We start from the raw sequence: 27,913 nt of genomic DNA, 5'->3' as shown, positions 1-27,913 counted from the left end.
CAGCCACTACTATAGACCCCATGATATGGGGCCTGAAAACAGGAAATGATCAAAGGCAGCTACAATACAACTGTCCAGGGGCAGAGCCACCCTTGAGCAACAGGGTTCAAAGAACCAGGGTTGCTAATGAAAAGGGCTGATGGAGCCCTGTTGCACGTGATGTCATGCGCAAAGGGAGCCTGGCCCGATTGCCAGAGGGCCTGCCCCAGTCCTCCCAATCTCATTTCCAGGCAACGCTTGCTGCCTGGATGCATTTATTTCATTTCCTCTCTCTTGATGGAGGGAGAGGAAGGGAAATAAATGCTGCCAGGTAGCAAATGCTGCCTGGAAATGAGATGGGGAGAGATTGCTCATGGCTCTCCGGAGTCTGGGAATGCCTGCATGCACATGACATCATGCACATGGGGTGTCACTGATGGGGCTGCCTGTGGGGCAGGACACAGGCTGCCATTCAGCTTGCTGGGGCTGCTGTTCAGCTTGCTCTGCCACTGCAACTATTAACTATTGTTCTTTTCCTGAATGCTTAAAGTATTAGCACCAGAGTAATCTTTATAACTCATAAGAAAGGCCAGACAAACCCCATATTGGAGAATGCAGCTTAAGCATAGTGATTTGCCTGAGGATCTTACTCAGTAAATTAATGGCCAATGAGTTCACTTACTGTAGCACTAACATTATATAAACTGCACCTACAAAATCCACCCAGTCTTTATTCAGATTTAGGAGCAGAAAACTGACAGCTAACAAAATTAGTGGACCCTATTATTTACTGCCTGTCTTCTCTTAATACTATCTATTTTTAACCCAACTTTGTAATAAACATGCAAAATTGGCTTAACAGTTTAAAGGAAACATACTTACAGATAGCATCCATTTCAAGAATTGCTTGCTTGGCCTGAAAAACAAAAATTGTGTATGAATGATAAGGCTTTAACACATGAGTAACTGTAGCATTACATTTTCATTTATCTCCGACTGGCCAAGAAAACATCTGGTTCTCTCAATGTGCCTGCCCCAAATCTGCATTTCCCAAATGAACATGAATGTGAAAGGTATCTTTAGGGAAGAACTTGTAGTAGTGGGGAGATTTTCCCTACAAATGCCCCCCAGGTATATCTCCCTCCCCCGCATCAAAATTTCTGGCCTCAAGAGTGGAAAATCAAAACCTAGGAAAGCTAGGTTAAATCAATTCTTAAGCACTCACCCTCTTGCCTACCAGTTCTCCCTTGCACTATCACTACAAGGCAACCATACAGTTTGGAACCACACACTTGCTTTATAACATGTGGTTTTGGATTAACTCTTACTTCCCCCGAGTCTTGATTTTAAGATCAAGAAATTGTATTTTGAGCTCGCAGAAACAATAATTCAGGAACTCAACTCCCAGAAATGATTAAACAAACACCATATCTGCAAGACTGGAAGGAGATTTTTTTTTTTTTTTAAGGGACAAGTCTGTTTCCTAACTTGGACAGTTGTTACTCTCTTGTTAAAGATGCCTATGCTTACTCTTGCAATAGCTCCAGTCCAAAATATTCATGTGGAGTTCCCACCAACAGACTTTTGAAGGCAACAAAACAATGCTGAAATCAACAGGGACATGCTTGCTTTTGCAAGGGCTTCATATGTGCATACATAAAAACATAAGTGAAGCCCTGCTGGATCAGGGAAAAGGCCCAGCCAATCCAGCATTCTGCCTCATGCAGTGGCCAACCAGGTGCATCAGGGCTCCTGTATGCACAAGGAGCCCCTGAACTTCACAGGTGGTGTGCAGATCCTACTGTATTCAGCAGTTCTTAGCTCTAAATGTGAAAGCAATTCATTTATTAGTATAAAAATAACTAGACAGGTGGTACATGTAGTAGCTGTACCCCTCCTAACTTGGCAAAGAGGCACCTTTTAACGTGGTTATCATACATAAATCAAGACAACACAATTAGAGATGCAGCTCAGATCTGTTCCACTAGGTGTCACACATGCACAGACTCAGATCTGAGAAAAGACTAAGAGTAAAAGCCAAAGCCTTGAAATACTACCTGTCAGCATTACAATTCCACAAAATATTTGATTACTGTATTTTCCACTCCCCATGACTTCAAATGTTTTATTTCTTAACATTATAATGTAGTGTTCAGTTTATGGATGAGTACAAAGTAGATTGCGGCCTACCATATATTTGAGTGTTTATAGTGCCACAGAACATGGTGTAGTCTTAGGTTTTTATTATATTAATAAAAGAGATCATTAAATAGGCTAAGTTCACTCTGTGTTTTACTATTGTTTCTGTGCCTGTCCTACTGTGCCGAGGAAATAAAGATCCAAAAATGTAATTCTTTAGCCACAGATCCTATGAAGGTACATAGGAACATAGGAAGCTGCTATATATTGAGTCAGACCAACATTGGTCTATCTAGCTAAGTATTGTCTTCACAAACTGGCAGTGGCTTCCCCAAGGTTGCAGGCAGGAATCTCTCTCAGCCCTATCTTCGAGATGCCAGGGAGGGAACTTGGAACTTTCTGCTCTTCGCAGAGCAGCTCCATCCCCTGAGGGGAAGATCTTGCAGTGCTCACACATCAAGTCTCCCTTTTGTATGCAACCAGGGCAGACCCTGCTTAGCTAAGGGGACAAGTCATGCTTGCTACCACAAGACCAGCTCTCCTCTTCCAAGACCAGCTCTCCTCTCCCCAAGGTAACTGCAAGCTGAGAAGATAAGGCTATAGGGAAACACATTTACTATTATTAGATATCTCAAGATAATAGCACCCAGACTTAAATAGGAATGTGGCAAACGGATATAGGATAGTGTTAAATGGCATTCCAAATAGGGCGTTCTCCACAACACATCCACTCACAAGTGTCACTAGGACCACAATGCCCAGGTGGGCAAGAATGGAGATTGTTATTAATCCCTATAGTCCTTCAGGGGGTCGGGGGCAACATTTTTAGAACTTCCTCCCCTTAACAGCAAACCCCCAATGTAACACACTTATGCAAGTCTATCAACAATTTTGGTGTGGTCAGCACTGGACATTGTGATCACCATAGTCCTGTGCTGAAAAAGTACTATTTCAACAATTTACAATCCAAAAATCAAAGTACTGGGGACGTGTTCACACAACACACATAAACATATAGTAGTATATGTGTAGTATAAATAAGAGCAAAATCAACATTTATGGAGTATTGTGCTCTCATAGAAAAGAAGTGGTGTCAAATCCTGTCTCAGTTAGGGGTCCACCCTTCTCCTACCCACAAGATGAAAGATCTTTCCAATTCCTGATCCAGCCAGTGATATAAAAAGAAGAAGGCCACTGCAGTGCACAAATCTCCATAGCCGGATCAATGCAAATTAGAAAAATGTCATCCTATTTTCCTTGCCCTTCTTCTCCTTCCTCCACAAGGTAAGGGTGTGTTTGTGTCCCATAGAAATATGTAAATTAAAGAAGCTGGATCACTATGCATCCCTATAAGCAGTCTCTGTGTCATGTCTGTGTGTCTGTCCCACAGAAAAATGTAAATTAAAGAAGATGGATCACTATGCATCCCTATAAGCAGTACACTATTTAAACAGTTGAGATAGCACTTATGTTTCTGAATATAAGGGTAAAGGCTTTAAGGTGTGAATTTATTTGATTCACACCTAATAAAAAGCAACAAACTGCATCAGAAATTCTCAACAGCCCTTCTGAAATGCACCACTGTATTCCTATGTAAACCTCATTACTGTATATCACAAATTTAAAAAGAAAATAAACAGGTTGCTTACCTGTAACTGATGATCTGGTAGAGATCCGTCGATATCCATAAGAATGGGTTCTGCGCCTGCGCAGGAACCACACGGTAGCCATGCCTGAGCTCGTCGAAGCGTCTAAGCCACGCCCCACGCTGCTGCGTGCTATTTAAGGCGCGGCTAAGGCGCGTAGTCCCTCAGTTCTTGGACGACCGCCGCAGAGGACGATCATCTATCAGGTGAGTTCATCCATGACACAGGACAGAAGATCCGAAGAGGAGAAGCCACACACCAGTACGCACAGAGACGTAGCACTACTGCAGAGGGGAAGGTCGGGAGGGTCTTATGGATATCGACGGATCTCTACCAGATCATCAGTTACAGGTAAGCAACCTGTTTATCTGGTTCGAGATCCGTCGATGCCCATAAGAATGGGTGTTTAGCAAGCTCCAATAGGAGGAGGGAGCAGTAGTGGCTAATGTAACACCTGTTTTAATACACTTCTCCCGAAGGTAGCCTCCGCAGCAGAGCGTACGTCTATGGCGTAGTGTTTTATAAACGGGGATTCTGAAGACCAGGTAGCAGCTTTGCAGATGTCCCCAAATGAGACCCCGGAAAGGTGAGCAGCAGAGGAAGCCTGAGCCCTGATGGAGTGGGCTTTAATGGCCTCAGGAGGTGATTTATCCTGTAGACGATAAGTTAGCAGAATGAGTTCCACTAGCCATCCGGACAATCTTTGCCTGGAGATAGGAGAACCTTTGTTCGGTCCCGTATAGGATATGAATAGACGAGAGGAAAGTCTAAAGGGTTTCGTGCGATCCATGTAGTATAGGAGGGCACGACGCACATCCATAGCATGTAATGATTTTTCCAAGGCAGAGGAAGGGTTCCTGAAGAAAGTAGGTAAGATGATATCCTGGTTTAAGTGGAAGTTAGAAACAACTTTCGGTAGAAACGCCGGATCGAGGCGCATGCGGACTTTGTCTGGGTGAAAAACTGTGTAAGGCGAGTCAACTCTAAGAGCGGTCAGTTCACTAACACGTCTTGCTGATGTGACTGCAATCAGGAAGGCTGTCTTCCAGGAAAGTAGTTTGAGGGAGGACGTGGCCATGGGTTCAAACGGAGCCTGAGTCAGTGAAGACAGGACCAACGATAGGCTCCATGGTTCTACCGGTATCTTGACTGCAGGATATACTCGAGACAGGCCTTTCAGGAAGGCTTTACTTAGTGGATGTGAGAACAACGTACTTCCATCGTGTCCAGGATGGTATGCGGATAAGGCAGCCAAGTGGACCTTCAGGGACACGTTAGCAAGACCCTTGGTCTTCAAAGATGTAAGGTATCGTAGAACTTCACGGATTGAAGCTCGCCGAGGGAGAAATCCCTTGGTGCGTGCATAAGACCTAAAACGGTTCCATTTGTGTTTGTAGTTTTGGCGCGTAGATTCCTTACGCTGATTGAGCAGAATGTGAGTTAACAGATTATCCTCCATACAGTCAGATGAAGGGTTTGAATGTCTGGATGCAGAACGAGACCTCCATCCTGAGTGAGGAGATCTTGATAATAAGGCAGGTGCTTGTAGCAGTTCTTTGCCAGTCTGCGTACTTGAGGAAACCAAGGTTGTCTTGGCCACCAAGGAGTTACTAGGATGCAGTTGGTCGGGTTGGAAAGAAGGCGGGCTACCACCCTGGGTATTAACGGCAGCGGGGGGAACATGTATGGCGTCTCCAGAGACCAATCCAACTGAAAGGCATCCCCCAGTGAAAGATTGTCGTGGCCTGCTCTTGAACAGAAGCGGTCGCATTTCGCATTTTCCAAACAAGCGAACAGATCCACAGAGGGCCTCATCCACTGGTTGAAGAAAGGAGTTATCACGTCTGTCCTGATTTCCCATTCGTGCTGGCAGTCCTGCAAGAAGACCCTGCTGAGGTCGTCTGCCAGAGTGTTGTCCAGACCCTTGATATGTACAGCCAGGGGATAGATGCGGTGTAGAATACACCAGTGCCACATTTGTACACTGAGAGCACACAGACTGCGGGAGACAGTTCCTCCTTGTCGATTTATATAGGCTTGAGCAGTTGTGTTGTCCAGGTGGATTTGGACAACCTTCCCTCGAAGTATTGGCAGGAAGGACTGCAAGGCCTGGAAGACAGCCAGAAGCTCGAGGAAATTGATGTGCAGCTTGGACCGTTGGAGGGACCATTTCCCTTGAATCTTGTGGCTGCCGCAATGGGCTCCCCACCCTTGGAGAGAGGCATCTGTGGCCATCCACACCGAAGGGGTAGGAGACTGGAAGGGCACTCCTTCGAGTAAGTTCCTGTGGTTTGTCCACCAGGTGAGTGATTGAAGGACTTCTGATGGAAGTAGAAGGCGTCTCGATTGATTGTCTCTGATAGGGTGAAAAACTGAAAGAAACCAGAGCTGAAGTTTCCTCATTTTGAGTCTGGCAAAGAAGATCACCGTATTGCAGGATGCCATCAGACCCAATAGGCGTTGAATCACCCTGGCCGGTTGTAGAGGACGTTCTTGAATTTGGAAGATAAGATTCTGGATGCAGGTGAATCTGTCTGCCGGGAGGAACGCCCTTTGTTGCGCCGTGTCTAGGAGTGCTCCTATATAGGAGAGTACGGGTGTCGGCGTCAGGTGCGATTTCTTCCAATTTATTTGGATACCCAAGTCGTGGAGCAGGTTCACTACATAATGGACGTGCGAAACTAACTCGTTTTCGTCCCTTGCAGACAGGAGCCAATCGTCCAGGTACGGATAGATTGACACACCCCTGGTCCTTAGATGTGCGATCACCACAGCCATACATTTCGTAAAGACCCTTGGGGCGGTGGACAATCCGAAGGGCAATACATTGTATTGAAACACTCTGTCGCCGACAGTGAATCGCAGGTATTTGCGATGACATGGACGTATATTGATATGAAAATAGGCGTCCTTGAGATCCAACGTCGCAAGCCACTTTTCCCCCTGAAGCAGCGGGAGGATCTGTTGCAACGTCATCATACGGAACTTTTTGGTGTGGATAAATTTGTTCAGGCGTCGGAGGTCCATGATGGGGCGGAGACCCCCATCCCGTTTCGGGATCTGAAAGTATGTTGAATAGAACCCCCCTTGCCTGTCTGCCCATGACACCGGGGCGATAGCCCCTTTCTCCAGAAGCTCCCTCACTTCCTGAAGCAGCGGCTCCGAGGCCGGAGTGAGTTTCATCCCCGTAAAACGTGGAAGAGTGCTGAATTCGATCGCATAGCCAGAGGATACTATTTTTAGGACCCACCGGTCCGATGTTATATGGTGCCACGCAGGGGCATGGCCTGCCAGCCTGATTAAGGGCTGGAACGGAAGGATGGAGAGATCCGTCAAGGCAGATGGAGGTGCCCCTGCTGGCGGGAAAGGGGGGATATGCGGAGAGAGGAGGCGGGCAGGTGTCAATGGGCGAACCAAAATTTCAAAGACGCTTTTGGGCATCTTGCGTCTTCGGTCGCTGGGATTGAGGAGTCTTCTTTCTCTGATAGAACTGGCGGCGTTGGTAAGAGGAGTAGGGCTTCCTAAAGTCACGTCTATCTTGAGGTTTGTAAGAAGATCGGAATCTACCGTAGTTGTTCCGGTATGAAGAGGACGACGTAGAGGTAGAGGTAGAAGGATGAGAGGCAAAGGTTTTTGCAGTGAATTTAGATTTTTTAAGCTGCTCCATCGTAGAATCAGTTGTTTCACTGAAGAGACCAGTGCCGTCGAAGGGCAAGCCTTCTATCTTTTCTCTCATGTCCATCTGGAGGCTGGTAGATCTCAGCCAAGCATGTCTTCTTAATGTTATTGCTGCAGTCATTGCTCGCGACTCACTCTCAGCCAAATGTTTGGCAATACTGAGCTGTCTGCGCGTTAAGTCTCCGGAGTTCTCCAGGGTTTGGCGGAACTTCTTCTTAAAGTCTTCAAAGGAGAGGCAGTCCATATCATTTTCTAAATCTTCCCACAGGCCGTGCGAATATTTAGCAGTGCATGCTGCATAATTTGCCACCTTGATGGAAAGGCAGGAAGTCGAATATATCTTTCTTCCTAGTAAGTCAAGTTTCCTGCCCTCTCTGTCTGGAGGCACAGTGAATCTCTTGCCAGATTTAGATGCCGCTGCGCAATCGATCACCAATGAATTAGGTGCCGGGTGTTTAAGGAGATAGCCGTTATCTTTGTCCTGAATTCTGTAGAGGTTTTCTAGTTTTTTTGAGGTCGGGGTAGAGGTATGGAGTACATCCCAAGCACATTTAGCCGCCCTTGTAATTACAGGTAACATTGGTAGGGCTACTGGAGCAGTTGATTGTATTTTCAACATGAAATTATACACAGGGTCATCAATAGTGGCCAGCTGGGAACGGACATCCAAGCCCAGCGCATCGGCCATGGCCCGAATTTGCTTGTGGTACGCTTTCATTTCATCGTTTGGAGAAACGTAGGTCACCGGAGCCACGTCAGTCGGAGGTTCGACAATAGAACCAGCGTCTTCCGGATCAGATTCGAAATCAGAAGATCCATAATGTTCTGAGGGAGAGGCAGGTGGCGGTTGGTCACCCTCATCGCGATGACGGGCAGTTTGAGTAGCAGCAGTAGTCAGAAGCGGCAGTAGATTCGCTTGTGTGGACGCAGACGCAAACTGGATTAACGACGTCTGTGTGGCACGGTGGATCACTGCGAAATGGTGTGTTTGAGTGGACACTGTCCCAAAGGTGGTGAAGGGGTGAGAAGGTGTAACCGGTCTCCAGGGCAGGTTCGTCTCATCTCTATAAGGACCAGCTGGAGAAGAGACTCCCAATGAAGGGTGGCGGTACCCACAAGAATGCCAAGGTGTCTGAGGTAAACGGCTGGAGGATGAAGAAGCAGGAGGTCGTGACGAAGGAGCTGTCACTTCTTGAGCATCTAAGCCAATTGACGGGAAACCAGTGAATGTCGAGCGGCCGCTCGATGTCGAGTCCAAAAGTGATAAAAGCGACCGGGTTGCAGCTGGTAAAGATTCCTCAGCTTCAGCATCGACCACCTGGAACGGTGGTATCGGCGCTCGATACCGAGGAGTGACTTGAGTTGAAGTCGAGAGGACTGGAGTGTGCAATGCTGAGGGAACAAGTATCGAAGCTTGTGGTGTCGAAGGCGAAGCAGAAGATGCCAAAGGCGTAGGAGCTGGAGAAAGACTCCTTGCTGTCGGCATCGAAGGCTGTGAAGAGTGAGGAAGGACCAAATCTTGTTCGACGTCGCATGAGGTCGATGCATGTGCAGAGACAGTCTCGGCGGATCGCTCGGCGTCTATTACTATCGATGTCGACGTGTCCGAAATGGGAAGCTGGAGAGCCGGGGCATCAATATCGATGACCATCGATGCCGAGGGAGTCGGCAATACCTGTGGGACCATCGTATGCGTCGAGGAGTCGGTCGATGTCGATGTCAAAGGTCTCGGCGTACTAACCGGTATCAATGGTTGAGCCGAGGAGGGAGACGGCGTATGGCCCCGTGGGCTCTCCCGGGTTCTCTGACGTTTAGAACCACTCGGAGTGGAGACATCTTCGCGTCGATGTTTGGAAGCCTTGTCACGTTCTTTAGAGTGACGGGAGGACTTCGAGGTGAAAGAGGAATTCTTCGATGAAGACCGTACCGACACCGAGCCTTTCTCTGATGTCGAGGGGCTTTTCGACATCGACACAGTTTTGGCGGGAACCGCATCAGAAGGTTTACGCGCAGTCGACGTCGATGAGAGTTTCGGCGTTTTCGGTGTCGGAGTGGCACGCGCGGTAGACGTCGAAGGTCGAGGTGTGCCAGGTGTAGAAGGGCTCAGAACATTATCATAGATTGCCGCACGAAGGCGAAGAGCCCGATTCTTTCGTGTCTGTTTTGAAAAGGACAGACAGATTTTACAGGAGGAGACGTTATGCTCCTCACCAAGGCACAAAAGGCAGAGGTCGTGGAGGTCTTTAGAAGGCAACTTAGCCCTGCAACCCTCGCACCATTTAAACGATTTCTTTCCGTCAGCCATAGTCAGTGGTCAAAGCCGTTCCGCGTCCGCTCACCAGAAGTCACCAAGAAAACAGTCCGAGTCAAAGCCAGAGAATCACCGTATGCCGTTCCGTAGTCAGAGCCAACGAAGTCCAAAATTCCAGTCCGTGGTCAAGAGGATAGATAGGATGAACGAAAGAGGTACTATGTACGACGAAGAGGCACAGACCGCAGGTCCAAGACACAAGGCGGTCGGAAAAGAACTGAGGGACTACGCGCCTTAGCCGCGCCTTAAATAGCACGCAGCAGCGTGGGGCGTGGCTTAGACGCTTCGACGAGCTCAGGCATGGCTACCGTGTGGTTCCTGCGCAGGCGCAGAACCCATTCTTATGGGCATCGACGGATCTCGAACCAGATCACCTACTTCTGCACAAAGATATAAATTGTACCAAAGCAAATTCCACCTGAAACCTTTAGAGTCCCACCCCCACCCCCAGGTCTGAGGCGTCTCATAACATTATACCAGAGTAACTGCAATAGCACAAAACTGGAGATGAGATTGTACAAACTTACACTAGTAAGGCAAGTAATTCTGTGCAGTCTTCAGTCAAAAGCCCTGAAGGTTTTCTGTGGTCAGGGAAGAAAGTCACAGGCGAAACAGACCAGCAGAAAACCACTGTAGAACAGGCCCCTCCAAAAGGTGGGTCAGATGACAACACAGGACCATCCAGACTGCACATCTTGCTGTAGTATCACCAATTCATCATCACCCAGGTAGGTGGTCCATGTGCTTGGTGCAACTGTTTCCTAGCATGCCTACATTGCTTCCAAGTTCCTGCTGTCTCCAATCATCCTTAACAACTTTCCTTCCTGCTCACCCTCCATACTGACTTATGCATGACTTTCTGCCTGCCCTGTGTCATCCTGCTGTGCTTCATACTTTCTTCATATACTGTATGAAAGTCATACACCACTACTCTCACTTTAGACATCTGGCCCAGTTTCATAGATTTTGCTTCTGCTTGCACCTAGGTTGCCATACATTCTCCTCTCCTGCCAGGAACTGATCTTGAACTAGAGGCATAAAGAAAGCTATAAGGATGTAAGATGCAGGGCAGGGACAGACCTAGCCTGTATCTGACATTCTCATAGCTTGATTTAAGAATAGTAATTTTTTTATTTTTTTATTTTGCTTAGGTACTTTGAGTATTTTTCTGGAATAGAAAAGTGAGACAAATACTTTGAAATAAATAAACATTTTTAACACTCTTAGAAGGGAGTTATTTGTATTTTACCTTTGCAGGGATTTTGGCAGGGTGGTTTTCTAGAATTAATCTCTTTAAGTGAAGAATCCAAAGGCGCTTATCTTGCTGTGATTTAGCCTGTTGCAACATAACAAAAATGCAAAATAGTTACAGAAAAAGATGAGATGAAAGTAGAGAATAATGGACAGCAAAACCTGAAAGCCATCTGGTTGAGTCAGTGTCAAGGGGAACCTAGCTCCCAACTGAAGAGACAGAGCTTCTCCTAAGCAAGATCAGAAGTCTCTTGATTCCACTAAGCCCCCTATTGTCACCAGAAGATTACATGTATTTTTTAAAATATTCTGTGTATTTTTTAATTCCTGCGATGCCTTTCCATCCTCAAAAAAGCCCTGAAGATTGCTCAAAGATAATTTAATAGAAGTCTACCAAGTTAAATTAATACACAGGATGAAAATGATTGGCCAGCAAATCTGAATACAGAGTGTCCCAATAATGTTTCAAGGAAGGGTATGTTTGCATGATCTAGTTCCCTGCTGGGCAAGTTCTTTCCTTGTCCCTTCTGCTTCCAAACTGTTATTTGTATGTAAGTGGTTAGAGCAGAACAAAAATTACTTCTGAGTAAGCAATCCAACCTGATGTGCTTTCGCTACAATAAAGTGTAGTGTCACAAATATTGCTTCAGGTCCTGCTATATGATTGCATTATTTTGATAATGCATTTCTATCCAGAAGAGGAAAATGAAAGGACAGGAACAGATCACATGATATAAGAAACTTAGTTTTCTGCACAAAATCTAGAAATTGAGTGCTGATCACTGGGCAACATCCAGACTATTCAGCCATGACAAAGCACCACTGAAATCAATGAGACAAGTTAGTCATGGCTAACTTCAGTCCCATTAAACTTTAATGGGATTCAGTCATGATGAACATAGTATGGATGTTGCCCACTGATTGGTACCAGGGATGTAATGTAAACGACAGGTCACCTACCAGGAAAATTATAACCTTGATGTCATATGGGGAGGTGAGAGTTGGTACCTGAACAGTGTGCTGCATCTTGGGATTTTTGTAGTGGAAGACACTAAAGCTTAGAGGTTCCTTTGGTATTACTTCCACCAGCATGAGATTACCACACTGCAACAGAGAGAAAGACCGTCAGTCAGAGGGGGGCCATCTGGTCATCTGATTAGTCAGTGCAACTTTTAAAAAAATATATCAACCAGCTATTAATGCATATAAATGTTTAATAGCTATTATTCTATCCTATCCTATTTTTTATGATATATGGTCAGAAAAGAAAACACAAGAGTCTTGTGTCAGCAACAAGAATAATCAGGAACAGTTCAACACATGAGGTGAAGCAACAGATGTTCCCTCTTCTGTAGATTATCAAGTAGTGAGTGTCCCAACTCTGGTGCCATCACTGACTGCTTCTGCTAGGCAGTGAAGACTTATTTCAGCGGGCTTATAATTTTCTGTCTAATTAGGTCTGTGTCATCACATCTGAGATTTTTTTTTTTTAAAGAACCGATGTTTTATGATAGTGATGAATTGTTTTATTTTTGGACTTCCGTATATTTTATGGAAGTCACCTTGAGTGTAAACTTACCATAGAGATATGGGATATAAGTTAAAGCAAAATAACTAAACTCTCCTCATATTCAGCCTGCTTAATCCCTTCACTGCCCTCAGTCAGTGCAGCTTGACATACCAAGATATGAGCTTTGTAGGTAAAAGTCTCTTCTCTCTTCTTTGTAATAAGCAGCAGTTTATCAAATAGGAACAAAGTGCGCTCATTTTTGGCTCTCTGGAAGCGGAATGTTCCTTCTAAAACCAGCTCCCCATAACTAGCAAGGTCTGGTCCTTTCCAGTTAGTGAGTAAGCTTTGTATCTCCTGAAAAAGGGAGGGAACTACAGTAAGTCATTGAACATATACCTAGTCTCTCATGAAATAATGTTGTACAGCAAACACTATGTGATGAGGCAACTGTCACTCCTTTTGCACTGCAGTTGAGTGTGAAAAAGCATTTCTTGTACATGAATAGCAGTCGTCACCTCATCACATATGACAGTGAACAAGCATTTGTCATACGAGACAAAGATGGAAATGTAATGAATTCAGACATGCAGGCTACATTGTCACCTGATGACCCCACATGGTCCCTGGAAGTGCTGCGTGAGAGAAGGCTGGGAAAGGGAAGAGTGCTTAGCAGGCCACAAGGGCATCTGTGAGTGGGCAAGATGACCATTGTAGGAAAAGGAGTAAATAGGGAAAACATAAGGGCTACTGAAGAAGGAAGAGTGTGTGCTATGACAGTATCGTCTGTGATGAAAGTCAGCATGCAAGATCAGCAGGAGAGTGTTGGCTAGGTTTTTAGCCAACCTGCAGTACACCAGCAGATTGTATAATTTATGCATTTATTTAATACATTTCTATACACTGCCTATTTCAAAAGTTGAGGCAGTTCACAAACAGAAACAGTCAAAATGTTAAAGAGAAAACGTAAATATGTCTCTATAGTAATTTTTGTTTTTCTCCTGACATATTAATAAATTCTTTTGGAGTCCCTGTGTTGAGTTGATCAAACATCAAACAACATCAAGATGAAACTGAATATTGAAACCGAAGCTACTAATTGTAGGTACTAGTTGACACACACACAAAAGCAAACACAAAGTAATTTAGAATGCTGTTGCCCAATACATGCAATACAAGAACTAGGCAAAAAGACAAACATATATACAGACTGTTGAACAGCATCTGACCCACCTGCAACCGGACAGCATGCTCATGTTTCCTCTTCATGTCATTAATATGCCACGCCACTCTCTGCATTGTATCTATGGCATCTAAAACCACATCATAACCTTCAGTGTCCTTGTCAAGGTGGTTTTCTATCTCCTAGTAAAGAAACCAATGAAGAAGAAGTAATCTACAACTATGACAGACTTGCATCCAAAAATTTGGCTGTTAAGCTACAAGCAATAATGTGTTTTATCCGCCTTCAGCTCTTTGGGCCTCCTAGCCTCTAAAAGGTCCCTTGTATGTCCATTTCAAACAGCACAGAACTTTCCTGTCACCTTAAGCTGGCCTGAATGAGAGGGGTCCTCCTCCATCTAAATAGGAATGGAAGCCTTGGATTGCTGTTGCCATAATACAGGAACTATTTAGTGGTGACGGAGCAAAAAGGAACCTTGTGGAAAAAGAGAGAAACTATTTGAAGCTCATGGAGGGCAGAAGTTGTTGGCCTCTCCTCCACAACCCAGAACAACTATGCCAAGAGTGGTGCAGTAGAAAGAATGTCAAGTCCAAAGCAGAACTGCCAGTGGCAGACCTCTCTCTTTGAAAGTTAGTATGCCTTAATCATGAATGAAGCAGAAGATGGGAAGATTTGATTTAAGGAGCAAAAGGGGTACAAAGATGAATGGAGCCTGAATTTCTTGTTACTTACCCATCACAAGAGCTATACAATATAGACATTAACCCTTTTAGGTGAACGGTTGAGAGCAAAACAAGTATTTGTTACATGTCAAAACTCATGTCAAAGAATTCTCAGTGAACAAAATTGTGCAGATGGTGAAACTTCATCACCACTGTTCTTATCAATGACTATTTATTATTATTATTATTTTATTTATTCGATTTCTATACTGTCCTTCCAAAAATAGCTCAGGGCAGTTTACACAGAGAAATAATAAATAAATAAGATGGAACCCTGTCCCCAAAGGGCTCACAATCTAAAAAGCAACATCAGACACTAGAAGACTGAGGGCAATATATGCAGCGCTGACATACAGTCTCCAATCCAGGCAGGGACTAAATTAGACCTACTTAGTTAAACAATTTCAAGTGTCCTCACACCCTGCTCTGTGACAGAGAGGCCATGCCTGCTGGCTAAGGAGTTGATTCAGAGAGGAACAAGGCTATCAATCAACAGTGTCAGTCCTGAGAATCACTGGAAGGAAGGAAGGGACAGAAAATGAGACAGCAGTCTCCAAGAACAAGAGAAGCACAGAGGAAAATAGATGAGCACTGGCAAAAGGCAGTGGAGAGAAACAATGATCCAATCTGAGAAAACTGGATACCTCTGAAAACATGAGGAAGCACTGAACTAATTGCACACATTTGAAAATATAGGATAGGGGACAATTAACCTGGAGTAAAGTCATTCCCTCTGAGGTTGCTGCAAAGATCTCCCACACTAAAAACCAACAGCAAGAACTGGGTCTTGAGGGAATGGGAGTCAACTCCAAAACGGGGCCCAAATAATTGGTACTACAAGAATTGAATGGTATATAACCCATGTACTTCCTCTCTTTAAGTGTGACCCCCCCTATTTAGAAGAATGTGATTTGCCAGCAACACAGAAAAGTATCACCCCAAGTTGTTGAGAAAACTTTAATCATTAAATATTTGGTTGGCATCAGAAGTCATTTGAATAAAATACTACTTTATCTGAAATCAGTGCTCACAATTGGACACACCAATTTCTTACTTGTAACCCTGCAGCCATGTATTGTGGCATGCCTGGTGTAGCATTCTTCTGTTTCTGCCATCCTAAGCAGGCAAAAAACAAGGAGACTTGGTGAACCTTTGTCAGATGTTCATATATGACTTGTGAATTGTGCTTGTCTTAGAAAGGCATGCAGCAAATGTATCTTCAAACTGCACTAGAACAGCAGCTTCCAAGGCAGAATATATTAACATTTAATAGAACAAATGAGTCAGTCATATATTTGAATACATTTTACAGCATTTAATTTCTTGGTAATAGACTGATATTAGAAGCAAGCACAGATTTGTATGTATATATGTATGTATGTATGTGTTTTGTTTCTGTTTTTTGGGAGGGCCCTGAAATATAATTGGAGTGTCATCTATAATAGGAAGCAAATGCTAAAAGACTATTAGACACAAAACAAAATTTATAAAAATGTTAGGAATGGGAAACAAATGAATAAGAGATTTACATTTCTACTGTCATGATAGCAAAAATGGTATTTAATCTCTATACACAGTGGCTTTTCTTTTGAATTGTATAATGTATGCACAGTTCTTTGGCTACCAATGGCAAGATTCTTCCAAGCAGCAGCAGAGAATGGAATAAGCATCTAAGTAGACTTATACAGTAAATGAGTTTTTGAATTCAAAACATTTACCACCATGTGTATACCTTTGTTGAAAAGGGTTCCCAAACTTTTTGTTGAACCCTGAGTTAGAGGCACCCACAAGAAAGCATTAATCCCTCACTGGAAAATGATATTGCATTGCAACTGTGCAAAATCCATAACTGCAGCCACAAGTAGAAAAACAATAATATTAAGAGAAATACATCCACTGCAGGTTACATATATTTAAAAAAAACCAGTACTGATGAAACACACACAAAGTCTCTACAAGGTTTTTGTAGAGTGCAGGCAAAAGCAATCAAAGAGGAAATACTTAAATGACAACATACATGTAAAAGTAGGTGATACTTGAGTATTCGCTGGACAGGTTTTAAGAGATAGGATCCCAAAGGTAGAGAATGTTGTAAAGCTTCCTGTCGCTCTCTGAAAAACTTGGCCAAGGACTTGTTTCTCATGCATTCTGTTAGTACAGCCACCGACCTGTAAGCATATAACAAAACTTTCGGAACAGGGGCTTGGGGGGCGAGGGTAACCCTATATTTACACTGAAAACCACAGCTTTGAATTCACATGTACAGCTGTGTCAGTGTGGCTTGCCTGCTTAGGATCCCTTCATACTATGATATTTCTAGGCAAGGGATGTGTGAAAATGTGATGCTTGACCATTGTACAAACTATAAAACTAGATGAGTGGCAACTGTCAAACATAACAGTTGGCATTTGGTTTTCCCAGCTTTTCTTACATATAACCCCTCCCTCCAGGTGCTACCGCTTCAGAAAAATCTTCTCAATGCTTCTGCCTACTTGGAAAAAAGGACAAATATATAAAAGATGGCTGGATATGCAGGCTTCGTATTGCTTTTGATACCACAACACACACACACACACACACACACACACACACATACATTCCATTCCTATTTGCATGACTCCAGCTTTCATCACTAACAAGCATCTGTTCTGCATTCTGTGCAGGCGAAACAGGGTATATTCACTAACTGAGGAAGAAGCCTTTGAGGCAAGTTCTCAAAGGTGAAAACTGCAGCGAGAACAAACCCCTAGCTATTGGCCTATCTGGTACAGTTGAACAACACATCTGATATAGGAAGAACTGCTCAGTGTTTCAGTGAACAGATTACTCATGTGTTTCTTACCCACATTTTGATACACAATCCGGCTGTTTACTGGGCATCACATTACAAAATCACATATTTAAGCTATGAAGTAGTATTTTAACATCCTATCCTCAAAAGGACTGATGACCATACAGTAAATATGAGGGAAATATGTGCATGTCCAGGTGGACACAATGTAAAGCAGCACCCATCCTATTTGTTTCCCTCTTAATATTCTCCATAATAAATGTAACATGCACTTCTAATTACTTTATAAGTGCTTTGTTTTAAGTAGCACATAAAATGATCACAATCCCTATATCATATGGATCATTCCTATAACTAGCTTTCAAATATGTAAAAGAGAAATAGCACACACAAAAAGATACTCCTACCTTGGATAATTGGTGCAATACTGTGTATATATGTGGAAATCTTCACTCTGTGTACAAGAGAAAGGGAGGGGGGGGAGAATTTAGTATTTAGATTTGGTCACAGCTCTCTAGAAATTCTGAAACCAACATTTATTTGGAAGCAATCTTGCCAATAAGTCTACAAAGTTTATTACTAGCCCACAACCATTTTTACAGTTCTGCTTGCCTACCGATGCCTACCTACATATGTAGTCAGTGTGTCCTAAAGAGATCAACATAATAAACTGTTGTAAAAGCTTCGTGACTGTCTTACTTGCCACAGGCAACTATAGACATTCTAGCTAGCCAAATAGATAGTCAAGATTTAGAGCCAAACTATGTATAGTTGGGTCTCATGTCTCCCTCTCACCACTCCAGAAGCTGATGTATTATTATTTTTTAAACACAATACAGCCTGGAGAGAGCAATATGCCTCAGAAGACTCAAGCAGGGGAAGAAGTATCTTACTGCCCACCCCCAAGCCCATCCAATGGAGAAAGGGAAATAAGCAGATTTTTTTGTAGAAAAACCACCAAATGGAAAAGAGTTAAGAAGTCCCTTGCCCCATGTGGATTTTTAGCAACAGACTGGAATGAGCATAAGCACATATATTTCAGAAGGAGAAAAGCTCAAGGGGGCAGGGAGGGATTGCTTGGCACCATGTAATTCAGCCATATTTGTGAATACCATATTTGTATAAGATGATAATTCTTGGGGGAAAACACAAGCTAACCAAATCTACAATCCTCTGCTTTCTGCCAGACATTTTCCTCTACCGGCATGCCTGGAATACATTTGCATAGAGATAGTAATGTGCAAACTGGTTGACCAGGGATACAGCTAGGAATAATCACAAAAACTGAGGGGAAATGGATGCCAAGATTACCATTGGTTTTATCCATAATCATCCAGTTCACACATTACCTTTGCATATGCATGCCTCAGGATATCAAAGACACATCAATCATGTGTGAACAAGTCATAAGGGGAGACGGGTGAGCATTTATGGAGTATTTCACATTCTTCAGTGAGAATAGCCATCTGATCTACTGTATATTTTAAAATGAAGATTAATAAAACTATTCCGCATGCTTAAATGCGGTATATAAATCTTCATTGTATTCGTACTTTTAGTCTCCCGTATTACCAGTCAGGACAGTATATCCTATCGTGTATTTATTTTATTTAGAGATTTTTTTTTACCATGCCTCTGAATTCCAAATAGAGAGCTCAAGGCATCTTAGAATATATTAGAATTAATTACAATACAATCATATCAAACTCAGCAAAAATAAAGTAACAGCAGAGCCAAACTGAAATATAAGAGGAAAATGTTTAAAACAAAAACAAAACCCCCAAATCAATCAGAAGGTAAGCCAAGTGTTTTCCTAAACAAAAAAAGCTGTTTTAAGTTGTAAATCATCAAGGAAAGCACAAGACAAATATCTTGAAACAGAGAGTTCCACATTCTGGGTGCTGTGACTTTTCTCTCTTGTTCCCACCAACCAAGCCTCAGTGCTAGGAACACAAAAGAGCCTCCCCAGCTGACTACAGAAGGTGGGCAAAACCATACAGGAGGAAGCAATTCTTAATGTTCCTTCATCCTATATCATTTCAAGTTTTAAAGGCAGCAACAACTAGCATTCTGAGTATCACCTAGAAACTAACTGGCAGGTATATAGAAGCAGAACAGGCAGGTGGCTCAATAAAACTGGCTCCAGTTAAAAGCCTCACCACTGCATTTTTAAATAGCTGAAGTTCCTAAATACTCTTTGACAGCAGTCCCATATAAAGCATTTTAGTAATCCAGTCGTGATGCAACAAAGACAAAGATGCATGTAACCATAGCCAGATCCACTTTCTCCAGAAGTTGGCATAGTTGTTGCACTAGCCCAGGCATCCCCAAACTGCGGCCCTCCAGATGTTGATGAACTACAATTCCCATAATCCCAGCCACAATACATTGTACCTGGGGGTGATGGGAATTGTAGTTCAGCAACATCTGGAGGGCTGCAGTTTGGGGATGCCTGCACTAGCCTAACCTCTTGGCAAAAGCACTCTTGGCCAAGTAGCAATGGATCTAGGAGCATGCCACAACTGTGAAAGAAAGTTTTTAAAAGGAGTGCTACCCTATTCCAAATGGGCTGAACCCCATATCAGTGGACCAGCTATCCTACTGACCAAAAACACTTCTGTTTTGTCTGGATTAAGTTTCAGTTTCTTTGCCCATATCCAGTTCTTTACCAATTCCAGACTCTGGTTCAGAACCTTCTTAGCTTCCCTAGCTTGAGGTGGAAAGGAGTGAGAGAGCAGTGGCTCATCTGCATTCTGATGACAACAGACTCCAGTCTCCATACAACCTCCCCCAGCAGTTTCATGTAGATGTTAATCATTGTAAGGGGCAAAACGAAATCCTGCAGAATGACACAGGCCAAGCTGCACAACTTCAGCCCTCCCTTCACCCTAGACACATTGATCAAATGTCAGGGATGATGGGAGTTGTAGTCCAACATCTGAAGAGGGCTAAAGTTGTACAGCCCTGACACATGCCAAGATGTCAAGCAAGAGTCTCCCAGAATCACCTTCTCATTTCTACTAGCCAGGAAGGACTGGAGCCACAGTAAAACTGAGTCTTTCAGTGCCATTCCAGCTAGGTGATCTTAGTAGCCAAATGCATAGTAGACTAAAGGTAAAGTTGTGCCATAGAGTCGGTGTTGACTCCTGACGACCACAGAACGCTGTGGTTGTCTTTGGTAGAATACAGGAGGGGTTTACCATTGCCATCTCCTGTGCAATATGAGATGATGCCTTTCAGCATCTTCCTATATCACTGCTGCCCAATATAGGTGTTTCCCATCGTCTGGGAAACACACCACCAGGGATTCGAACCGGCATCCTCTTGCTCGCTAGGCAAGTTACTTCCCCACTTTGCCATTAGGTGGCTACTGGTCCATAACTATGTCATATTTCAACTGAATCTTTGCAAATATATATCTAGATATTTTATTGTAGTCTTTCAGATTCATATTGCCATCTTCACTGAGAAACAGTAAGCTCGCATCATAATCTAGTAAATGTATATACTTTAAATTAAACTGTTACAGCAGAAATCTAAACCTGCAAGAAACTAGTAATCAGGACAACCACAATATGCAGCAGAGACATTACACTCTGTAATTAGTTGATGGAATCAACTAACAATCTAGCTACCAATCAAAATTGGGCGAGGATTCTCCGACATCTCATATATAAAATTCTATATTAAAAGTACACCCAAACTGTAAATAAGAATTTAAATATACACAAGTACAAAAAGGCAGAAATAGCAGTCTAGATCATGATAACTTTCAAACACCAAATTACAAATAATCCTACAAATGATTTTTTAAACCAGTTATCATAAGAATTCTGTTTTTCAGCACATTTTATGTTTCTTCATCTTACCATCATGAAAAAGGATAACAGAATAAAAAGGAGATAATCTTGCTATTATGCAGCCCAATCTAAATATTAGTCAAAAATATTCAAGTTATGCCTTAATCCTTTTGTGTGTGTAGTCCTTAACAATTTGTGAAGTGTCTAGTTTCAGATATTCAGCTATTACCACGTGATATTTCTGACTGAGGTACTGCTAAAAAATCCCAAAACAAAACACAGGACTGACCAGAAAACGTATAAGCAGGGGCAACCTAACTTGGTCTGCAACCTTGGTCAGCTCAACATTTCACAGCGCTGGCCTGGCATTTGTTCTGTGGGTCCTGCATTCCATGTGCTGCCTGCTCATTGGTCACTGTTCCCCTCTTTTTGTGGTTGATGGACATATGGGAACCAGTGGAGTTGGGCATGATGTAGTTCCCAATTGTGCCAGCGTGTCTCCTCAGTCAATGCGTTACATACACTATCATTTGCCAGTGCAAACTTGCAACTTGTAGTATCACACTGTGCAGCAAAATACAGATCTTCATGTAACTGCACTGATACGGCTGCAGTAGTCAAAGGAATTCTATATAAAGTGGGATATAAATATAAATTAATAATAATAAGGTGGGATATGAATAAATAATTATGTGGTTTCAAACCCATGGAAGTCGTTCAGTCTAGATTCCTTCGTGCCATATTCCAGGTGCCTAGGTGGGTTTCAAATGCCATCCTACGCTTAGAGGTGGGTCTAACCAGAGTCAAGGCCCGGGGTGGCTTCACACATTTAATTACTGGCTCAAATTATATTTTTGCCACCAGGGCCTGGCCCCCTTGGTATTGAAAGATGAGTTCCATTCCAATTGGTGTAAGAGCCTTCATGACATATTGGGCAGATATGGCCTCTCTCCACAATATCTACTTTCATTGGGACATGATTCCGCCAAAGAAATTATTAAACCATGTATTATGGATATGGAGAAGCAATCTGGTGTAAGTCTTGTTAACCTTAGTAGCATTCCAGGTGGCTTCTCATACTACCATCAACCAGTGACGTACCTTACGAATGTGACCACTCTAAACCAGAGGAGAGCGTCCTCACTGGCGCCGTTTAATGCCCTGCCTTCTGCCATTCTGGATGGCAGATTTAAGAGAATACAGCGCAGGAACCGGCTATGTCCATGCAGTTCGGTCAATATCGAGTTCATCTCACATGTGCTTTAATACTGTTTATATTATAGGGACATTCACATTGCCTGGATTGAACCACTTATAAAAAGCATGCCAGGTCGATCAGAAGAGTATTACACTTCCTTTCTTCTGGCAGACCAGTATACAGCAGTTACAGCTGGGGTGACAAGATTCTGTGCCACAGCATGCAAACTGAGAAGGGAGCACTTGATGAATTGTAACTGAGACCTCTGTGTGTATATGTTTTGATACTCTATCACCCAGTCCTGTTTTTTAGCCTACTCTCCAGTAGGCTTACGAGATCGCCCAGCATTTTGTGTGTGTGTCCGTGTGTCCCCCCGCTATCAATTTCACAACGCCTGGACCAATATGGACCAAATCGGGTACAGTTGTAGGGACACATAGGGACATCTCAAAGGCATCGTTTGTGATGATGTAATCCACCCCAATCCAAGATGGTAGACACGTAAACTTTTGAGGCACAAGTAGGCTAACTTGTGAACAGCTGATTTGAATCAAATTTGCTACAGCTGTAGGGATAAAAAGGGATGCTCTAATGGCAGGATGTGTGATGATGTCATCCACTCCAATTCAAGATGGCGGCCGGGTGAACATCTGAGGCACAAGCGGGCTAATTTGTGGACTAACCAATTTAAACCAAATTAGGTACAGTTACAGTGAGTGACACACAGTGTCACCTCAACGGTGTAGTTTGTGATGATGTAATCCACACCGATTCAAGATGGCGGATATGTAAACTTTTGAGGCACAAGTTGTGAACCACTTAACCGATTTGAACCAAATTTGCTACAGCCGTAGGGACACATAGGGACACCTCAATGGTGCAGTTTGTAATGACGACATCCACTCCAATCCAAGATTGGCAGACACATGAACATTTGAGGTGTAAGAGATCTAACTTGTGGACCTCAGATGACCTCGATTTGCACCAAATTTAGTCCAGATATAGAGACAGTTAAAGGAAAGTAAGCTGATTAGTTCTTAATAGAACAACTTGTTGATTTTATTTTACTCTAATTTTATTTTCCATTTAATTTTTTATTGCTGGTGATTGACTGTAATAATAACATTCAATTCAATTAATTATGTGGAGAGTTGGTGGCTATACCAACACACTACTCACTCTATATCTATATCTCAATAGAGGGTGGCACTACTAATTTGGTGACTATGGACCATCTCCAGTCTCAGAGGTAATATGCCTCTAAATACCAGTTGCAGGGAAGCAATAGCAAGAGAGAAGGCATGCCCTCACCTCTTGCCCATGGGCCTCTCAGGGGCATCAGGATGCTGGACCATGGTGGGCCATGGTGTGCAACAGGATTCAGGACTAGATAGGCCTTGGGCCTGATCCAGTAGGGCTGTTCTTATGAGAGTGCATGTTGAATTGACAGGATCCATCTACCTATATGGATTCTTTCTTTCCTGGAATTGATGCAATGTTGCATTAATGAAAACTAATCGCCAGAGCACCTCCAAACATGTTCTTTGAAGGACTTTCTGGGCTATGCAATTCTGGTACTTCTTGCTCATTATGCAGCACTTTATCAGTTTATGGAGAGAGATGAATGAGTCCTGCTTTTGTAGATTGTGTTATGGTTAGTGTTGCCTCAGCACACACTCTTCACACAAAATTTTAGTACATTTGTAGTGGCACAGCTGTACTAGCTTAACATCTGCATTTTGCTCCACAACAGATATGTTGCAGCTGCAAAACTGTACTGGTACGAGAGCCCTTACAAATGATTCCATAAACCTTTACCTTTTCATAACAGAGCATACAATGGGGCTGTAAGCCAGGACAAAGAATATACATTACAGTTTACAAGCAGTTATCAAAATTAGAATTAAGGCATGATATTTTACAAAGTAGGTGACCACATCAAGAAATCCTCTAGACAGTAAGCTGTAATACTATTATCCTTGGTATGTTTATAGTCCCCCATCAAACCTGTATTTCTATTTTCATATATTCTCGCATCTGTAGAAACATCCTTTGATGTTCAGTGAAAGTTGAGTAACATGGATGGTGGCTAGCAGACAGTCATAAATATGTGGTACACAAGGGCGCTGAACCCATGCAAGCATCAACAGCATGTATTTCTTCAAACGAATAAAACTACAAAGTATAAGTCCGCATATATCTATTTTTAGACTTAAATACGCCTTTCCAGATGGTACTATGGCGTGAAGTTGACAACTAAAATTCCTCTTTTGTTAAGAGAAAGGAGAGAGAGTGAGGGGATTTAGCACAGATGAAGAATCAAACTGCCCCACAGCTGCCTTCAACTCGCCCCTTCTGGTGAACAGATGAAATGACAAAAACCATCCTCATATTTCTAAATCCAAACACTTCCAAGTCCATTGAACCAGCTTGGAACAAGATCCTAGAGTCAAAACAGATTTCTTATCAAGTATTCCTAGATACTTGCCACTCGCAATGAAGGCACAAAACAGTAAGCAAAAATGCCTCAGCCAAGCTCTGGGTCAAAAGAACAATTTTTACCACGAACATAACAAAATGCTGTTACAGTAAAAGTACATGCAATTATATTAAAGAACATTTCCTAAGTCAAGCATGAAGGAGCTGAACAGAAGAACTTAAAGTCTTTACTCCTTCTACTATATTCAGAAGAAGACTGAAGCTTTCAGCACATATACACAGAGTGTAAAATCCATGTGGAGGATAGTCACATATTATGTATTCTAAGACTCTACTGTACATGAAGTAGCCTTAATGAGAGTAAGCGGAGATGTTTTAAACCTCTGTTGTCAGATCAAGGGTGTGTGTGTGTATACATGTGCGCGCACACACACACCAATAGTCTACCTTGCTTGTTGTGTGTTGAGTTGCTCATGCCATACTTAGAGGAAATGTACAAAAGTACAAGGTAATTACAGAAAGTCCCAACTCCCACTGGCACCCCAAAGTTATGTCAGGAAGGGCATTAAATCACAGTAATGCACATGCAGATCTATTTGCTATTTGTTTATTCAAAAAGGTTTCTTACACCAGAGCCTTACTGTTAAAGTAAAATTATGTCCATCACCATAATCTGCACTGCTTCTTTTTTCCTCTTCTCTCTCTCTCTCTCTCTCTCTGTGTATGTGTGTGTGTGTGTGTATAAATATATATATATATATATATATATATATATATATATATATATATATATATGAGAATGACATACAGTGATATAATTTTTGAAATATTTGTCAAATACTGTGTTTTATACCAATTTTTAAAAGAGCACCAATGAGAGGAAAGTATTAAATATTCCACAATCTTTTTTTAAAAAAAGGAAAGGAAAAGAAAAACGCTTTAATTCAAAAAGATGAGTCAGACTTCATTTTCTTCCATCAAATAATCAAATGTAATTATCTTTGCAAATGGTTTGAAAGAATTTAGCAAAAGCTGTAATGATTTCCAGCCCAGATGCAGTTTTGCACACCTCCCATTTATTCCAATAGGTCTGGGTCCAATTCATATGGATTATGGCCAGGGCATAATTTAATTTAAAAAAATGGAAACTGGACCAAAATATGAAGAGATAAGGATTGATTTTCCTAAAGATTGTAGGTAATCATGTTGGTGTAGATAGGGGGGGACACCCCAAAACCAAATCTAGCAATATATTAAGGCCAACTAAAATGGCAAAAAATCTTGATCAGCTAACTTTTGAGTTCTTAAGAACCTTTCAACAGGCTGGATGGTAAGAAAAAGCAACAAAGGGCAGAGGTGTTGGTCTGGTGAAATGGTCTGCATTTTATCAGTGTCTTAAGATGGAGTAAGGGGGAATTATGCAGGCCTAGAACTGTAGGTAGCCATATTAGGTGGTATAGAGCCCAAGTCCATAAAAACCGTCCATTATTACCAATACAGCTACTTACAATTTCTATGGACTTTGGAGAATATTGCATTTAGCCACCCAGGAAAAGGATATTTGAAATAGGAGGTAGCTATTTTCTTCCACCAAGAGATGGGACTTTACTTTCCTGGGGGGTGAAATGTCCTCCAACCACTAGGCTATATCTCCAAATTTCTTTTCTATTGGCTTTCTGCCTAGTGAAATACCTAATTTCCAGCATTATGAATATAAAAAGACCACCACATTTCTAAGAGGCTTGTGTGCATTGATTAGGGTTGGAGACAGATGGGAATAATTGGCTAGATTTTTATATTTCCTAAAATTTTCATAAAGATCAAAAAAATCAAAAATTTCAAAAAAAATTTCATAAAGGTAGTCATGGTGGTGTATAAGAAATATATATATCCAAAGACCAACACTATCAATACCTTTATTAATGAAGATATAACTGTTACTGATTTTTGTTCCTCCTAAAAGACCTGGGTTCAGCCTGAAATCACGTCTAGCACCTACTAAGGCTGATCAGCACAAGTCTACATAACTCCTCCTCACTCAATCTTTTTATAAAATATTTACCTTTTGGGTCATTCAATAGGCCCGGCTTCCCTGTCCTCACTGCCTCTTTTCATACTAATTCAGTCTGATCAAGAGTTCTGAACAACTCAAAGGGGCCATTCCCACAACCGGGCAGGCAGGGGGGAAGGCTGCTCCAACTCTCCTTCCCCCACAGACAGTCGTAGAAATGCTGCTGGGAATGTGGACTGTGCTTCCAGATGATCCGTGCTGCATTACACAGCGTGGAGTTCCAGAGGCCGGAATGATGTGTCCCGGCCTCAGAATATCCCACCATGCACTGTGCCATGAGCATGGTGCATTGATAGGATCCCCCATCAGATGGGTGCTCAAGGCGCCCATCTGTGTCTCCTCGTGCTGTGTGCAGCCTGAGGGGAGACACAAGCGCCTGCTCCCTTAACCTCTGCTAGGAGTGAGATTTGGGAGCAGGGTTAGGCTGGGTGGGAGCACTGGGATCCACATGGATCCCAGCACTCCACACGAGCAGCCTAGCCCAGGCTAAACGGCTCTAGCCTGCTCGTGAGAACAGCCTCAAAAGATAGATCCTAAAACAGAGTGTCATTTTCATTGGTCCTAATCAAATTACTATTAAAATGTGGCTTTTCAATTTTCATAGTTCTTCAGTTCAAGAATGAGTGTACAGAATGTGAGGTATTTCAACATACAATGGGGTTTCCCCCAAGGTTTTCTTTATTTATATCAAACCACTTATTTGTAGAGAGTTGGATAGATGTAATCATCTTGGAATGTTATATACAAAAGCTGTAGTGTACTACAGCACAGATTAACATCAACAGGAGGGTAGTATCACTTACCTTAGAAACAAAACATTCTGCTATAGCCACAGGGTCATTTTCACAGTTTTCCAAATCTTGCAAGAGTTCACTAGTTCATACAAATAAAAGAGGGGAAAATCACAAGTCAATTTTTAATGAAAAGCATCATGTCTATATATGCTGCTCTAATAGAAATAGTCACTTGGGGTGTCGCCAAAAGGATTATAACACAACACTGGAAGAACAAATTCACTCCTGAACTGCAACTTTGGATAACTGAATGTGTTCCTTGTCAGCATTTGAACTGGATTTGTTCTGTTGGCAAGAGGAATTTTCAGCTATTTGGTCAAATTTTAATGAACTTTTTATGCTTTGAAACATAAGACATATATCCTTAGAAGAAGGTGCCCCCCCCCACTTTTTCTCCTGTGTTG

At 42.6% G+C, this 27,913-nt stretch overlaps 1 protein-coding gene across 10 annotated transcripts in view; it reads right to left on the bottom strand.

Moving 5' to 3' along the window:
* Positions 1-27,913, bottom strand: part of PLEKHG1 (pleckstrin homology and RhoGEF domain containing G1) — a 190,795-nt gene that overhangs the window by 22,883 nt on the left and 139,999 nt on the right. For all 10 annotated transcript variants that reach the window (XM_053292289.1, XM_053292270.1, XM_053292321.1 and 7 more), the window contains 8 exons: positions 27,519-27,588; positions 17,615-17,661; positions 16,434-16,584; positions 13,745-13,876; positions 12,686-12,868; positions 12,013-12,108; positions 11,003-11,089; positions 862-895 (listed from right to left, as the gene is read on the bottom strand). In XM_053292289.1, the coding sequence (XP_053148264.1) occupies positions 862-895; positions 11,003-11,089; positions 12,013-12,108; positions 12,686-12,868; positions 13,745-13,876; positions 16,434-16,584; positions 17,615-17,661; positions 27,519-27,588 (800 nt within the window). The remainder of the gene's footprint in view (positions 1-861; positions 896-11,002; positions 11,090-12,012; positions 12,109-12,685; positions 12,869-13,744; positions 13,877-16,433; positions 16,585-17,614; positions 17,662-27,518; positions 27,589-27,913) is intronic.

Source organism: Hemicordylus capensis, chromosome 1, assembly GCF_027244095.1.
Source record: "Hemicordylus capensis ecotype Gifberg chromosome 1, rHemCap1.1.pri, whole genome shotgun sequence".
In the NCBI taxonomy this organism is placed as follows: domain Eukaryota; kingdom Metazoa; phylum Chordata; class Lepidosauria; order Squamata; family Cordylidae; genus Hemicordylus; species Hemicordylus capensis.
The sequence above is the reverse complement of the archived record's forward strand: the minus strand, read 5'-3'. Positions and strand labels throughout refer to the sequence as shown.